Source organism: Dipodomys spectabilis, unplaced genomic scaffold (genome assembly GCF_019054845.1).
Source record: "Dipodomys spectabilis isolate Male_0828 unplaced genomic scaffold, ASM1905484v1 ptg000003l, whole genome shotgun sequence".
Classification (NCBI taxonomy): Eukaryota; Metazoa; Chordata; class Mammalia; order Rodentia; family Heteromyidae; genus Dipodomys; species Dipodomys spectabilis.
In genome coordinates this window covers 13,598,539-13,615,814 of record NW_024870680.1, presented here as the reverse complement: position 1 = coordinate 13,615,814, position 17,276 = coordinate 13,598,539, and the positions used below count along the sequence as shown (strand labels likewise).

Genomic DNA, 17,276 nt, shown 5'->3' with positions numbered 1-17,276 from the left:
GCTGCCACTCTCTGGCTTTTGCCCTGACCCCACGTGCAAACTACCCCTCCACATCTCTGCTTGGGCAGATCTCTCTGCATGGCATGCTGGGGTGGGAGTGGGGGTTCAGTTCTCTTCACCTGGGCAACACCTACCCATTGGCTGAAGTCCTTCCTGATCCATGGAACCAGCTAGAATGGACTCCTCCTTTATGGCCCCCCTGAGATCAGAGGTGGGTTGTCTCAGTCATCCTGGTTTCCCCAGTGCCCAGAACAGGGCCTGGCACACAATAGGTATCCAATCAACACATAGTAGAGAAAACGAAGAGCACAGACGTCTGCCCCCAACTTCACTAGGAGGATACCAAAACAATCAAATAGCTCTGGCCTTAGGTTCTGCCCCAGCCCCCTACTTTCCCATTTCTGGACCTGCTTGCCTCTAGGCCATTGCCTATACTACTATATCCTGCCACCCACCCTCCAAGGTGCCCCAGGATAAACCTGTGCTGCATCAGATGCCCAACTCCCCAGCCTGCTTGACCCAGGTCTGAGCCTCTCATGGTTATTTCGGCACCCCCATAGACACTCATGACTGTACACCTCAGACTCCACCCAGTGAGCCAGCCAGCCCCTGAGGGTGAATCTTCCAACATGATCATAGGTTAAAGGATCTTCACTGTCTCCGCATGTAGAAAAAGCCAGAATTGACACTGCCACCAGCCACAGGGAGGGGAGAGATGAGCTCAGCCTCCTAGCATGGCAAGGCGGCCATCACTAGTCTGGCAACATGAGATTAAAACATTACACTACCTTGTTGGTCAGTCAATCTCCCGGTCCATCTTCGATTTTCCCAACACTTAGCTCTGACTGCTTGCAATCAGTATCTGAGAGGCAATCTAAAAGAGTCAAGCTGCATTCTGGAGAAGCCCAGGCCCAGCACTGGGCACAGCTCATCTTGTAGAGAACGGATCAAATGCCAAAGGCTAGTTCCTTCACCTACTCAGCTGGGCCTCACCAAGGAAATAAGATCAAGAAAGTGGTGTTCGTCTTTAGCATTTATTTATATTGGAAAAACGGTTGGGTTGTTTTTACTGAGCAAGCACAGACCACAAGCACGTCACAATCAATTGGCTATACATGAATTTTTTTTTTTTTTTTATCATTCTCTTACTAACAGCAGGAATGAAATAGCACCAAGAGAGGTGTGCGCTACACATTACATAGACATCTGTGGTTATGCAACAAAACCTAGGCCACAAAATCAGAATTAGACACTTCTTGTCTGCTCAGTGAGGCACAGCTACAGGGGCTGGGTGGGAACCCAGGCAGCGTATACTGAAAGCTGAGGAAAACAGTGCACAGCTTTGGTGGGATTTTTGCAGGCAGGCCAAGCAGACAATGGGAAAGACTCCAACCCAGCCTTCTGGCCAGGAGAGTGCACGGAACCCCAGGGAAATGTACAGAATGAGGGACGGGCATAGGAAGCTTGGTCACCTTCACAAAGGCAACACTGAACACTGCTTGAGGAACCAAGATCCGTTTCATTCAGTAGGTTTGGGAAACAGAACGAGACTGGCTGAGTTTTATTTGTAAACAGTAGAAATCAAAGGAAGTTTCTTGCCAGTGAAGTGACACACATTCAAGAGTCAAAGTGAATGGCAGCGAGTATGTGAAAAAGAAGGGGTTCATTAACAGCTTGAAAAAGACACTATACAGATCACCTAAAGTCTCAGGCAGGGCAGGGTAGGAGACAGAGCCCTGGGGCTGAAAGGTAGGTAGAAAGCCTCTGGAGCTTTGGACATACCAACTGGATTCAGTCACAGCACATATACATGTGGTGATGTCGTGTGTGTCTGCCTGTCTGTGTTGTTGAGAAAGATTTCTTTATGCTACTTGTCCAGTCTAGCACTGTGCCTGGCACAAGACATCCAGTATGAGAATGCTGAAAGAGTGATTCCCCTGGGCACTATAAACCCTGATTCACTGCATCTGCAAAGCACAGAATTCTTCTACAGGGAAATCAAAGCCATGGTTCATGTGAGCCCATGTGACTAACATCACAGTTGGAGGAGTAACCATACATTGGCAGATTCTCTGGATAGACTTTTCTGGCCAATGTTACAATGGGCTAACAAGTAGCCCCAAGCAGAACAACTCTAGGCATCTCCAGACAAGCACCATTTGCACCAAGACTTCCTTCTCCAGCTTCGTTCTAGTTTTTCTATTGTTGAACAAGGGCCTTCCATGCACACAGTAAATTAATTTGCAGACTTTCAATCAGCTCCAAGGTGACAATGAAGAAAATAGTGTAAACAGATCATTGGATACTTGGAGAAAGAGCTGTCTTCTCCCAAGCCAAAAGGGCTTGAAGGGATGTTTGAGGTATGGGACCCTCCATACCTCATGAGCGCCATACCTCAGAAGCCTCCAGGAAAGGCTTCTGCAGCTCAGAATGCTGCACAAGACAGGGGCAATACAGGGTGTCGAGTGATCCACATGCTCACAAAATATTTCTGGTAGACATTTTGGGTTCCCTCACAAGCACTGGGGGGTAGGTGTCATCACACAATTCCCTGACTAATTCCTACAAGTCTAGCACAGCCCAGGTGGCACTTGCTTGTCCTGGGGACTTTGGCCACACACACACACACACACACACACACACACACACACACGAGTAAAGCAAGAGATACTAGCTAATTCCTTAGCAGGGCACACTCAGAGCCCACACCTCCATCACAGAAATGCCAACCAGAAGTTGAGCATGCTGGTCTCTCATGGAGCAGAAGCAAGAGTGACTTAGGGAGGAAGCACTGTCACACTTTTCGCCTAGGCATCTCAGAAACAAGAAGTCCACTACACCTGAACTTCCTCCCTGGTTACCTTAGCCAGTTGCTCGGCCACATTGATGATGTGTAAGCATAGATGGAGTAAAGCAGACTTCCATGCTTGGGACCTTCCTAAGGCATGTACAGCACCTTCTTCTTTTAGTCCCTTCTGGTGTGGCCTCAACCACCAGCAGCAGCCTACCTATTACTCAGTATACAGTTCAAAGCCTACCGACAGGAAATAAAGCACAGGCACACTCCTAACAGAAGATTCTAGAAGAGGACTTAAAGTTGGAAACAGGTCCATGTCATTGATATTAAGGCCAAGGTTATTGTTGTTTTTGTCTTTAGAATTTCTATAAATATGTTCAACTGCTGAAGCTTAAGCTGAGCTTCCATAGTCCCAGATCATCTTTGGAACTCTGGGAATTAAAAAAAACAACAACACCCAAACATTTATCTAAAGTTCAAAATCCAGCAGTGACACAGACTTTGGGAGGAGCAAGAGGACAGGGTGGAGAGCAGGCACAGCCAAGCTCTAGCAGGAGGTGTGCTTGGTGGCCAGGGAAGTCCTGTCCTCTGCCAGCTCAGCAGCGAGGGCGCAGCCAGTGAGCCTAGGTCCCTGGGCTGGCCACAGGGCCACCCACAGAAGAAATAGGGTCTGTGAAATAGGATCCCTCCACACAAGAAGCCAGCCCAAGAGGTCCCAGGACACTTAGGCACAAGGCAGCTGGGAAGTCTCTAATTAATTTTGTGGCCTTTTTTTGTTGTTGAGAGGGAAAGAAGAAAGAGAGAGAGAGAGAGAGAGAGAGAGAGAGAGAGAGAGAGAGAGAGAGGAGGGGGGAGGAATAAAAGGAAAGTGCGGTGACATTTACTCTTTAGCCTCAGCCAGTTTATTGCTCATCTCTTTACTTTGCTCCTTATCATCGGGTTTGGCGGCGACAGCACCCTCTGCACTTTTTTTCTTGGCGGCCTGGCCTGACACCACCTGTTTGTCTTTGGCCTTCCTCGGGGGCTTATGGCTCGCTGAGGTCTTTTTTGGTTTGGAACTCTGAACACTAGGCTTCTCCACCTGCTTGGAGAGACAGACAGACAGAGCACAAATATAGGAACACAAAGGGAGTGGGTGGGATAAGGAGAAAAAGACAGAAGTGTTAATGCAAGGATCTCACTCAAGGCAGCATTTGATGCTGAGGGAGAGCAACATAGACAAATTTTGGCTCCTCTTATCTGTGCTCCCGGGTCAGTTTATGGCAACACCAGCTACATGGGCTCCCTACTCTGCCAGTCTCCCCCTGGATTACCCTTGACAGTGAACCACATCATTTTTTTGCTAGGATCTGTTATCCCTCTACTTTGTTACCTCATTCAATTCAGGCACAGAGTTTACTGTAGTCCATAAAATGGGGAGAGGCATGGGTCACCTCTGCAATGCTCTCTGCCCTCTGCCACAGAGGGTGGGGCCCCATTTTCCAGTCTGGTACTGAAGAGGCAATAGGAGTAGACCTTCAACCACTCATGAAGTCCAGGATTCACGTGAGAGGGGCCTTGTTTCGTTGTTGGATGCCATGGTATACTTCCTGTATAGCTAGGAGAACAGGTATGAACTACCACACGCAGTGAGTGAGGCTTCACCTACTGAGGTGAAGCCTCAAGAAGATTTTGCCTGAGTTGGCCTCGAACCTTGATCCTACCAAGCTCAGCCTCCCAAGTAGATAGGATTACAAGCATGAGCTATCACACCCAGCTTAGCAACACATCTTGTAGCAGATAGGTCCGGTGTGTCTTAACAGACAGGACGCTGCTGGTGGGTGTTTTATCAAGGAAAGAATGAGCAAGAGTGGGTGTGTTCAGGGACTGAGGAAGGAAGGGAACCAGGGTCTGGTGGCTAGATTGGGATGGAGAAGGATACAGAGCCAGGGCTGGATGGGAGAGAAGCCAGATGAGAGGGCCTGCCACCCTGTAACCAGTTAGGAGCAGAAGAACAGCTCTTTTAAGACAAAGGATTCAGGGTTTGGTAAGATCTGCCATTTTTTTTTCCTCTCTAGATTTCTTAAACACAGATAGTAGTTCTCTGGAAATTTGCCAGCCTTTAAGCTATTTTAATTTTAGATGATATAGCTTTGGACGGTTTCATTTGAATTTAACAAAGGTTACAGTTGATGCTAAAGAGGAAAAGAGTTATTTGACAGGAGCTGCTGGTGGTGGGTAGGGGGGGAGCAGGTGGCCCCACTCCCACTCTCTGCTTCAGCCTACCCTCCAGTGTAGGCTGTGCTATGGTCCTCCCCCAGAAAAACCACTTCTTACCTTTGGGGGTTCCTTGAAAGGTTCACTATAAAGGCTACGTATTCTTCTGCGATCGATGATCTTATTGTCAGCTGCAGTGGGTTTATTGACCTCCCCTTTGAACTGGGCACTGTAGCTGGTCTCATGAGCCATCTTGTCATCTGGGGGCTTGTATTGGGGCTTTGCTTTGATTGGTTTCACAGGCTTGACGTCTGTCCACGCTCTGAATTCATTTCTGTCAGTCAAAGAAAGCAGAAGCGATACGAGACATCAAATGACTGCAAACAACACTCCTGCCGATGACTGCAAACAACACTCCTGCCGCTGGTGCACACGCTCCAGGCTCCAGATTAGTGCTTAGGGCACTGGTCAAAGCATGGCCACTTAGCATCCTGTCATCCTGAACACAGACAAGTCTACCCAGGTTATGGCAACAGCAGTAGAGCCTCAGGTAGAACACACAGAGCGAACACTCAGGGTCCCTCTCTGCTCTGTGACGCTACAAGGTCATGGGTAGGCAATTCTCATCTTTAGGCCTTGTTTGCCCAGTTTCCAAAATGAGGCTGAAAACCCTAGGCCAGGCAGTCATTTATGAGTCACACAAATATCAAGTGCCTGATAAGTGCAAGGTTAAAGAGTTCAACTTTTCTTTTTTATTGTTGTTTTTGTGCCAGTACTGGGGCTTAAACTCAAGGCCTGAGTGCCATCTGTCCCTTAGTTTTTTTGCTTAAGGCTGGTGCTCTACCTCTTAAACCACACCTCACTTCTGGCTCTTCTGGTTAATTGGAGATAAGATTCTCACAGACTTTCCTGCCTAGGCTGGTTTCAAACCACAATCCTCCAATCTCAGCTGCCGGATTGGCTGGGATTACTAGTATAAGAATTGGGAGTGCTGGGCGCTGGTGGCTCACGACTCTAATCCTAGCTACTCAGAAGGCTGAGATCTGAGGATCATGGTTCAAAGCCATCCTCGGCAGGAAAGTCCGTGAGATTCTTATCTCTAATCACCAGAAAACTGGAAGTGGCATGGTGGCTCAAGTGGTAGAGCACTCACCTTGAGCTTTAGAGCTCAGGGACAGTGCCCAGGCCCAGAGTTCAAGCCCTGTGACCAACAAAAAATAAAAAAAAAAAAAGAGTTGGAAGTGACACAGCACAGGCACACATTGTGGCCTATGAACAATGGCCAGCTCCTTTCCCTTCTTCATAATGCACAATCTCTGTTGTCCAGAGTCTTAAGGATCATTTCTCTCATTGAATAGCAGAAACATTTCTTCTTATAGTGCCAGAACTTTAACAACCCAATCACTTTGAGTTCACATCTTAAGTAAACCACATGTCCTGCTATCATATGGATGTCACAACTAGGATTTGCATTGATAAGTGCAGGTGTAGGAGAGCCTTTAAGTGATTAGGTTTGAGTGACAATTGCCCTGGCCCTGACATCATCCTCATTTGCTGTCCCTCCCATCTTTTTTTTTTTTTTTGAGTCTTGGTGTAGTTTTGGAGTTTGCAACAGTCTCTTCTGGTTTCTAATCAGCTGTTTCTAACCAGGCAATTGATAGTTGACAATATTTGACTTTGGGTAAAATGAATGTAGGTATAGCTGGAGGCCTAAAGCGTTCCCCTGGGTAAGGGCATGAGACTCAGTATGGAAGCTCCTGGGCTCTGGAGGCCTTGCTCAGGCCTGTGTGCTATCTGGGGCCTCTGGACATAGCTTGGACTACATAGTGATTTGAGGGTGTCTGCCTCTAGCTGGTAAGCAGGCCTCCTGCTTGGAGTCCTAGTTTCATTTGTCAAATAAGGCTAGTACTGATGCTGTCAGCTGATAAAGCTAGCTTTGTCACTCAAGGTTGGAACTCTACCACCTGAGCTATACCTCCACTTTCAGCTTTTTGCTGATTATTTGGAGATAGGTGTCTCAGATTTGCTGGCTTCAAAACGTATCATCAAATTTCAGTCTCCTGGATTGCTAGGATTATAAGCATGAGCCCCTGGAACCTGGCAACTCTTACATTTTGCCCTTCTGCTCCTTGGAGTTCTCTAGCAGAGATGGCTCTTAGGTGGAGAGAATCCACTAAGAGACCCTCCTCTTAGCTTCAAGGTTACATTTGGGGTTCAGCTCAGGCCTGCGCTTGGATGTTCCATCCACATTTCCTATCACTGGACCAAATTATCTAGTCTTCCCTGTTAACTTGTCTTCCCCAGCATTCAAGGAAGGGAAGACAGATGGATACTTACAAAGTGGCAAAGCCCAAAGCCTGTGAACCAAGCTGATAAAGAGGCACCACCTTGGGGCCACACCAGATCATAAAGAAAGGAAAAGGTTATTACAGAACAATGACTTGAGCATAGAACATTCTAGGCTCAGTGAAATGTAGACAGATTAATGTGGTAAGGAGATGCAGGGAGCCTGGGCCAGAATAGAGACAATATATTCCTGGAAAGAGATAAACCTGGGTTATATCTCTGCTCTAGACCATGCTGCATCAATTCTCAGCTGTTTGTGTAGGATTTACAGGAGTGCTAGTCACAGAATCCAGGTGAAGGTTATGGATTTTTCTGTCAGAATGACAAAGTCCATGGGAGATAACTTTATCAGAAATGTATTAGGCTGCATTACAGGTGTTTATGCAAGAAAAACTTATCACAGATCCCCTGCATTATGAATATGTCTACAGCTTCAGCCTCTAGAGCCCTGGCTGTTAGATAGAAACATAATAGGCAAGTTAAAAGATGCTTTTGCAATCCTGGTAATCAACTAAAATAAATCTTCCAACTTTGCATCTGTACACTTTATGTGAGCTACTCTCTGCTGCAGTGCTTTTGCAACCTGTCTGTAGGAAGAAGTGATGATTTTTGATAATCATTTTGTGTAGAAAGCAAATTGCCCTTCAAAGAGGCAATGTCTTCTTATCTTAAATAGCCACAAATTCAGACCACCTTGTTCCTGTTCTGTCTCAATAATAAAGTGAAAACTTTTCTAGAACTACTCCAGGGACAAAGACTGAGGGTCAGCCAGGTGGTACCTGTGGCATACTTCTGCATACCTTTCTCTCTCCCTGTCCCCAATTCTCCCTATTTAACTAGAAGCAGTGTCTGTACCTCTGAAGATAGATGATGATGTACTGAAGTCCTCCTCCCATGGCTGGAGGAGCAATTGCAGCGGGAAAGAGAGCCAGTTATTGACAAGCCAGGTCCTAGGAGGGGGAGAAAGGGAGGCATGAGGGACTCAGCTCTAGAGATGGTTTGGCCTTGGAAAGAAAGACTTGTGGAAGAATAGTGGAAACCATTCTTTCAATTCTAATGTGAAAAAGGCTGACATTTACAAGAAACAAAGAAAGAATTGCACAACGAACCAGCTTTACTGCTGTGAAGAATAGAGCTGCTCCAGCAAGGGCTGTGGCTTGAGTGGTAGAGCTCCAGCGGGAGTCCTTGAGCCAAAGCCCCAGTTTCAGTTCCACTCCCAGCCAGCCCCCCCCAAAAAAGAACAATAAAAGAATAGCTACATGTGTTAATTGGTACAGATCACTTCTTGACAAAAGTAGAGACTTGGAATAATGGATTACAATCATATAAAAATTTCATTTCTCTTCCCATAAGCCCTAGATTTATTTATTATGTATCGAGGTCCTTGGGAAATCAAATTTTTTCCCTATCCTCTACACAATAAAATTTTCAACATTTCTCAACTGCATTATGAAAGAAAACGATGGTGCTTTTAAGTCTTAATGGTCTAAAACCTTCCTACAGACTTCTAAGTAATTTATGTTGTCATGGAAACATGTCAAAGCTATGTTCAAAAAGCTTGTCTGGATTTGTGATATTAAACTGTCCTCAGTGAAAGGAAGCAGACTCCGTTGTGAACTTGATGGCAGTCATTAGAGGACACTGTCAGGTGCCAAATTATTGTCAAGATGTGGTTAAAGGAAGTAGGATCTATAGGTTTAAAAAACCACTCTGCTATCTAGGAGAGGATGGGAGAGGCAGAAGGGAGGGTATATTGAGGGGCAATGAAAAGTGGAAGGACATGATCCATCCTTCCATCCATCTATAGACAGGATAACAAAGTCCTCAAATGCTTTTTTGAAAAGGGAGTTGGAGGGTGGAAGAAACGGGAATTTAGTGAAGGAGCTGAGTTTGTTCATAGCACACAGTGTGTTCATCTAGAAATATCACAATGTGCCAGGCAACAATGGCTTAGGTCTGTAATCCTAGTTACTTAGGAGGCTGAGATGTGAGGACTGCAGTTTGAAGCCAGCCTAGGTATGAAAGTCTATGAGACTCTTAATCTCCAATTAACCACCAAAATGCCAGAGTGGAGCTGTGGCTCAAGTGTGAGAGCACTAGCTTTGAGCAAAAAAGTGCAGGAACAGTACCCACATCCTGAGTTCAAGCCCCAGGACCAGCACTAAAAGAAAAAAAAAGAAATATCAGAGTCAAATGTCATACTATAGATGTATGCTAATTCAAAAATAAAATAAAGTATTTTTTAAAGTAAAGAACAGCTGGGTGCTGGTGGGTCACACTTGTAATCCTAGCTACCTAGGAGGGTGAGATTTGAGGATTGTGGTTCAAAGGCAGCCTGGGCAAGAAAGTCTGTGAGACTCTTATCTCCAACTAATCATAGTAAAAGCTGGAAGTGGCACTGTGGTTCAAGTGGTAGCGTGCTAGCCTTGAGGACAAAGCTCAGGGACAGAGCCCAGGAGCTGAATTCAAACCCCAGGACCAGGAAAGAAAAAAAAGTGAAGAATCTGTAGGGTTGCAGGTAGCTTAGAGAACCTTCTTTTCCCTTCAGAAGAGAGAAGATTGCTTCCTCTGGCCAGAAATGGGTGGATTGGGGATCTATGCATCTATATCCATCTATATGCCTGCATGGGTATTTCAGCTGCTATTGTGAGAGGGAGAAAAGAAAAATATATAGACATGTCAGTGTTCTAACCAGGAAGGATGATTCTTCCCGTCTATTAATATCTGATAAACACATGTACAGCACAGATGGAAATATTCTAAAATAAATTAAGGAAAACTCTCTCTCTCCCTCTCTATTTCTCTCTCTGGATAAGAGTTGGAATTGACAGGAGTAAGGACTTAGGTCCCCTAATTAAGGAAATGGCAGAATATAGCTGTCACTTAAGTCTACTCATAGGCTGAATCAGAGCCGTTGTGGGCCTGGGTAGCAGTCTTACAGTATGTGTAGACTCACTCATCTACAGCTGAAAATTACAACTGCTAAAATGATGAAACAGTTTAATTCTTTGAGGATCTAAACAAAGTTACTAGAACACTGAGTGCATTTATCAAGGTGGCTGGATATCAGAGCAACATACAAAAATCATTTATATTTCCATAGAATGTACTAGCAATAATAAAGTAAAAACTTAAAAGGATCAATGGGTTCTATCATTACACAGAATAAAATACTTAGGAATTTAATGAAAGAAAAGGTCAAAAGCTATGTAATTCTTTGAGGATCTAAACAAAGTTACTAGAACACTGAGTGCATTTATCAAGGTGGCTGGATATCAGAGCAACATACAAAAATCATTTATATTTCCATAGAATGTACTAGCAATAATAAAGTAAAAACTTAAAAGGATCAATGGGTTCTATCATTACACAGAATAAAATACTTAGGAATTTAATGAAAGAAAAGGTCAAAAGCTATGTACGTATGACCATATGAGATGATGTTGTGAAATTAATCCCAAGATAGGGACACAATTTTTTTTTCTTTCTTGCTATTGTTTCTAACGTATTTATAATGTACTATGTGATTTTTTTTTGTTTCTTTGGATGTTCCTCCCCAACAGTATAACCCCTATTTTCATTCTATTTGATTTCAGTGCCCTGCCTCTTGTATATATACTTCTCTAATTTGGGGAGGGGAAAGGAAAAAACAAAATGTTTAAATAGGGATACAGGTTGACCCATTGTAACAATGAGATGTACAAGACAAAAAAAAAGAGCAATGCCTTGTGTTTCAATATCCTGAAAACTATATAAAATATGAAACTACATAATAATATATTGGAGAAACAAATAAATAGATATATCATGTTCATAACTAGGGAGATTCAACAGTGTTAAGATTGCAATTATCTAGAAGTTGATCAATTACTTCTAAACAATCTCTTATTTGTTTTCAAAGAGAATGGCAAGTAGAGAATGGCAAGCTAAACCAGGTATAGTAGTGCAGGCCTATAATCCCTGTACTCAGGAGGTTGAGGCAGAAGGATTATGAATTTAAGCCAAGGATTACCTGGGTTAAATAGCAAGACTCTGTCTGAATAACCAAAACCAAAAATCAAATCAAAACAACAACAAAAAGCCACATTGATCTTAAAATGTACAACAAAATAAAAAATAAAATGTCAGAACAATTTAGAAAAAGAGAAATAAAATCTGAAGATTTACATCGCTTGATTTGAAGACTTAACAAAGCTTACAATGACCAACTGTGTGACTAGCACAAAGTTAGACACAGGAATGTATGAAGAGAAAATAGTCCAGATCTTTGTACTGAGCAGTGTGCTGAAGTTGACTCATACTGGCTTATAAAGTTGATGATTAAGTTCTCAGGAATTTGGTGAGCTGGTTATCAAACTACTGGCAGTCTTGTAAGAGTATTCACATCAGGAAGCTGGCTGGTACTGCAAGAGGCTCTGCTTCTACTTATAAGACCAGTTTATTTTTGAGAGAGAGTGTGTGTGTACACATGCGTGCACATGCTGGTGTGCACACCTCAGTCCTAAGGCTGGAACTCCGGGTCTGGGTGCTGTCCCTGAGCTTCTTTGTTCAAAGCTAGCACTTTACCACTTGAGACACAGCTCTACTTCTGAAATTTTTTTTGTCAGTTATTGGGGGTTGAACTTAGGGCCTGGGCACTGACCTCCAGCTTTTTGCTCAAAGTTAGCACTCTAACATTTTGAGCCACAGTACCACTTCAATTTTCTGGAGGTTAACTGGACGTAAGAGTCTCATGGCCTTTCCTGCTCAGACTGGCTTCTAATGTAACCCTCAGATCTCAGACTCTTGAGCAGCTAGGTTTACAGGCATCAGCCACTAGTGCCCAGGGGCCAATTTATTTTTGACAAAGGTTCTGAGGTAATTCGATGGGGGAAATGATTAATTTTTCAACAACTGTTTCTAGGAAAACTAGACAACTATACAAAAAGAAAACAAATCTCTTCCATTACCTTATATCATACCCCAAAATTCTTTCAAAATGGACTGTAGACTCAAATGAAAATTTCAAAACCATACAACTTCCAGGAGAAAATTGTTGTGATCTTGGAATAGGCAAATATTTCTTAGGACACCAAAACCAAAACCAAGAAAGAAAAGACAAAAGAAAGAAGGAAGAAAGGAAAGGAGGGGAGAAAAGGAAGGAAGGAAGGAAGAAAGGAAGGAAGGAAGGAAGAAAGGAAGGAAGGAAACTAAAACTCATCAAAATGAAATATTTTTACTTTTCAAAAGACACATTGCTTGATGATTTTTATTGTAAAGATTAAAAGGTGGCTGTGACTTATTAAAAAAAAGATGCAGCCAGGTGCCGGTGGCTCACGCCTGTAATCCTAGCTACACAGGAGGCTGAGATCTAGGATCATGGTTCAAAGCCAGGCTGGGCAGGAAAAGTCTGTAAGAGACTCTTATCTCCAATAAATCACCAGAAAACAGGAAGTGGCGCTGTGGCTCAAGTGGTAGAGCACTTGGTTTGAGCTGAAGAGTTGAGGGACAGTGCCCAGCCCAGCGTTCAAGCCCTACAACCGACAAAAACAAACAAACAAAACACAGCGAGATACTACTACATATCCACTTAAAGATGCTGGTCATGACAGTGCATGCCTGTAATCTTAGCCCTCAGCTAGCCATCGTAGGAGGATGACAAGTTCAAGGCCAGCCTGAGTTATAAAGTGATACCCCATCTCAAAGAAAAAAAGATATCTGCTCCTGAGGTTATACTATAAACACTCCTTCCCTACTCTACAATTTATATCAGTATTTATGGTTTTCACGTTTATGTATTTAATTTACATTTGCATCTTTAAGCCACTAGAAATTATCAATTTGTTCACAGAGACTGTCAATAGGGAAAAAGTACAACAGTACCCACTGCTGGCAGGGAGGTGGGCCACAGTGGCCTGTCTTAACCCTGCTGCCCCTTGAAGCAGGTCTGGTGTTCCATAAGCACTTGCTGAGCACATGAATTAACAATGCATGCGGTCTTTCACCTTGCTGTCCTTTGGCCTGCAATTCTAAGTGTCATGGCTCAGAGTGATGACTAATGAGAAAGACAAATGAATCCAAGTCTCTTATTCTAGAACATGACTAAATTTCAGGAATTATTAAATAATATTGGGTGCAACCTTATTAAGCAAGTAAGGCTGACAATGCTGTTTTGGTTGCTTTGTATTCAGGGTGGAGCTCAGAGCTCTCACTTGGTTTTGTGGTTCAACTGTTTTTACTCTACCACTTGAGCCACACTTCCACTTTTGGCTTTTTGGTTGTTAATTGAAGATAAGAGTCTCATCGACTTTTCTGCTCTGGCTGGCATCAACCTGCAATCTTCAGATCTCAGCCTCCTGTGTAGCTGGGATTATAGACATGTTGCATGTTTTGTTGCAGTTTTTTGTTATGGCCAATCATTCACAGGGGGTAATCCCACACCCTGTCTTGGGGTCTTGGGGTATCTTAGAGAAAGTGCAGCCTGTGGGGGATGGAGCCAGGAGGCTGGGGAGTGAATTACAGGCTTCCTTTACCAGGCACAACAAACATTTCAAGGCTCTGCAGCTTTCATTTGCACACTGCAATTTTATGTCCAGCAAGTTCTTCAGCACCCTGTTCACAAGAAAGTAACAGACACACTCAGAGGTGTCAGAGGCTGAGGAAATGTGAGACTTCTTTTTGGGCCATGAGATCCAGAGATATTTCCTCAAACATGGAACTCAGAATCATCACAAAGCAGCAGTGGAAAAATTCTATCACCTGCCGAGGCTAGCACCCAGGGTGACGGAGCTTCAGTGTGGCTGATGGCCTTACAGTCAACTGCCTTAGGGGCAAAGAAGGGCCCAGATGTGCCTTTCCTTATTCCTTGTCTGTGTGAGAGGTGGGCAGCATTCATACACCACTGCTCTTTATTTCTAAGCAGTGTCCAGACTAGAGGCCCTCAGGTCTCAGAGAAATGTGAAAATTTCCTTGAGGTCAGGCCTTCCAATCAGGCTAGATTGGCCCATCCAGACCTACATCTCAAGCTCCAGAGAACAAGACCTGAAGAAGCCTGAAGCATTTTAAAGTTTCTACTGGAGAACTTGATTTCAAAGATACATTTCAAATATAGCAAAGTAAGCAGGAGAAAGAAGCTAAAGATACAAGTTGGCATAGTACATGGACCCCTTAGTAGAAAGTCCACATTCCTTAGAAAAGCAACTATTCATTTGTACCTCAAAGGCCTGCTTCAGTCCTTCAATTCATCAAAGCCAGGAGAAGCTAATGCTTCCTGGACACATACTTTGAATGAAGCTGGTATTCATCTATCTTCTTCTTCTTCTTTTTTTCTCCTGGTACTGATGATTGAACTCAAGACTTGTACTTGCTTTGTTTATTGCTTGATTTACTGGAGTCACACCTTCAGTACTAGTTTTTGTCACTTAGTTGGGAGATGGAGCTTTGTAGGCTTTTCTGCCTGGGCTGGCTTTGAAGCATGATCTTCCAGATCTCAGATCTAAAGATCTGATCTGATCTCAGATCTTTTTTTTTTTTTTTTGGGTCCGGTCGTGGGGCCTGAACTCTGGGTCTGGGCACTGTCTCTCAGCTCTTCAGCTCAAGGCTAGCGCTCTACCACTTGAGCCACAGAGCCACTTCCGGCTTTTTTCTTTTTGCTCATGTGGTGCTGAGGAATTGAACCCAGGGCCTCAGGCATGCAAAGTAAGCGCTCTACCACTGAGCCACCTTCTCAGCCCTGATCTCAGATCTTGATATGATTTAATTTCTCCAGAGTAGCAAAGAGTACAGGTGGGCCACCAGCACCTGGTAGATTTCACCTGATTTTTGTAGATGAGAAATCTCAAGGGCATAAAAACTGGAAGGACCAGAAATCAATTCAAGAGTGAATAACCAGCTATAATCTGACATTTTCTCATTATTTGCATTTGTCTATTTCCATATAGAGAACAAAATCAAATCCACAATGTTTTCCTGTTATTTAAATAGAATAAAATGTGGTAGGAGAAGGAGCTTGGAACCTGTAATCGTAGCTACTCAAGAGGGTGAGACCTAAGGATTAAAGTTCAAAGCCAGCACAGGCAGGAAAGTTTGTAAAATACTTATCTTCAATTAGCCAGCAAAAATTGGAAAGTAGAACTGCAGCTCAAGTGATAGAGCACTAGCTTTGAACAAAAAAGCTCAGGGACAGCACCCAGGCTCTCATTGTCACACACACACACACACACACACACACACACACACACACACACACACACACACACACACACACACACACACACACACACACACACACACACACACACACACACACACACACACACACACACACACACACCCCTGTACTGGATCAGGTCAGGCTCCCAGCCAGACATGGGCTTCAGTCCAGCTTAGGTCACCTCAGTTGGCCCACTCCTTCTCCTAGCTGCTTAGCCACAGTCCTCCGTTCCTCCTATCTTTGGTGACCTTTGATGCTAATGCTCTTTCTAGAATGCTTGTCCAAGACACACTTGTTTGACCCCACTCAAAGGTCAGATCTATGAGCTACCGATGATCCCTGGACAGGTTGAAGAATGGCTGCCATGGTCTCTGCACAGGCCTGTGTCAGCTTCTAGCTGGGAGGCCTTGAGCACAGGTGTCATACTGAGTCCCCAGCCTCAGCTGGGGCAGCTAGGAGCAAACCATAGAAGGGCTCAGAAATGCAGAGTGCCAGAGCTGAACGGCACCTGGACACTTACCTTCTTTAAGAGCTGAGAGTCACACAAAGGGCAGGTGAGACAGATAAGGTGGCTTGGCAAGTGGGGTGACAAGCACCAGAGCTCAGATTTCACTCTAGAGGCAGTGGAGCTACTTGAGACCAGAGCAGAGAAATGATATGACAATGTGGCCTGGTCTTTGTAGGGATGACTCAGGACACTTGGGGACAATGAGAAGCTGAGTTAGAGAGAGCCTGGAGGTTGTAGACTAATGGTCTGCTTTATTTAATGATGACATGAATTGCAAACCCAGTGAACTCTAACAAATGATTTCTCTCCCGGAATGCCTACAGCAATGGTGTGGCAGATGCCCTTACCCACCGCACAGCCTTGTGGCACAGTTTATAGTTATTATCCTGTGCCATCCTCAGAGCTACCTGTCCAGATAAAGCCACACTTTCCGGTTTATGGGTGAGGAAAACAAGCTGAGAAAAAAGCGTAAGTCTTAGAGCTCAGAGTATAGGTCTTCAAACTGGCACTGTATCATCACCTGGAATAAGAGATAAGGAGCATCCTAGTTTAGGGAGGGGCAGAGCAGAAAAATAGACAATTTTCATGACACAGCATAGTGGCTGCCAGAACCCAAGAGACATAGGGCCCCCCTGGGACATATGGCACAGAGCAAGTCTTACTGCCATGGGTGACAGAAATGCAGCATGAGCAGAGAGAGAGCGGGCCGACCACCTGACCACCCATCACTTGGCTTTCTCTTTTTGGAGTAAAGTCAGATAGTTGTGGGGGAGGGGTACAAAGAGGAAGTGACTGAGAGCAGAGGAGAGAATCTGTCCAACTACTCCATGAAACTCAGAAATCATCTCCGTGCCCACCAGCACCATTTTGCACCCAGGCTCCTGGATGTGATTTCTCAACAATGGGATGAGCCATCTTCCTGCTTATTGCCTCAGGACACTGTGCCATTAGGGGAGTCCCAGGGGCCCAGCAGCAGCTGGCACATACCGGGCTAATTAGGGGCAGAAAAGAGACAAACCATTTAGTGGTGGTGGAAGGGAGGGGGGGTTAAACAGCAGGATGCTGATTGTGGGGGACTCCCTCAAATAGTTATTGCTCTTCACATGTGGCTGTGTGTGCATGTGTTCACATGTGCAGGTGCATGTCTATATGTGTGCATGTGTTCTGCTGTACAGTACGGGGAGGGACTAGCAACAAAAGGCCATGAAAGGGTCTTCCTGGTTAAGAGACTGATTAGT

At 44.5% G+C, this 17,276-nt stretch overlaps 1 protein-coding gene across 3 annotated transcripts in view; it reads right to left on the bottom strand.

The window, feature by feature from the left end:
• The window catches only part of Map6 (microtubule associated protein 6), a 64,025-nt gene that overhangs the window by 16,888 nt on the left and 29,861 nt on the right, over positions 1-17,276 (bottom strand). The window contains exons 2-3 of one of the 3 annotated variants that reach the window (XM_042690543.1): positions 5,114-5,327; positions 3,682-3,878 (exon numbers count right to left, since the gene is read on the bottom strand). In XM_042690543.1, coding sequence (XP_042546477.1) covers positions 3,682-3,878; positions 5,114-5,327 — 411 coding nt within the window. Of the gene's footprint in view, positions 1-3,485; positions 3,879-5,113; positions 5,328-17,276 lie in introns of those variants that run through there. The other 2 variants (XM_042690562.1, XM_042690554.1) reach the window with 2 other exon arrangements.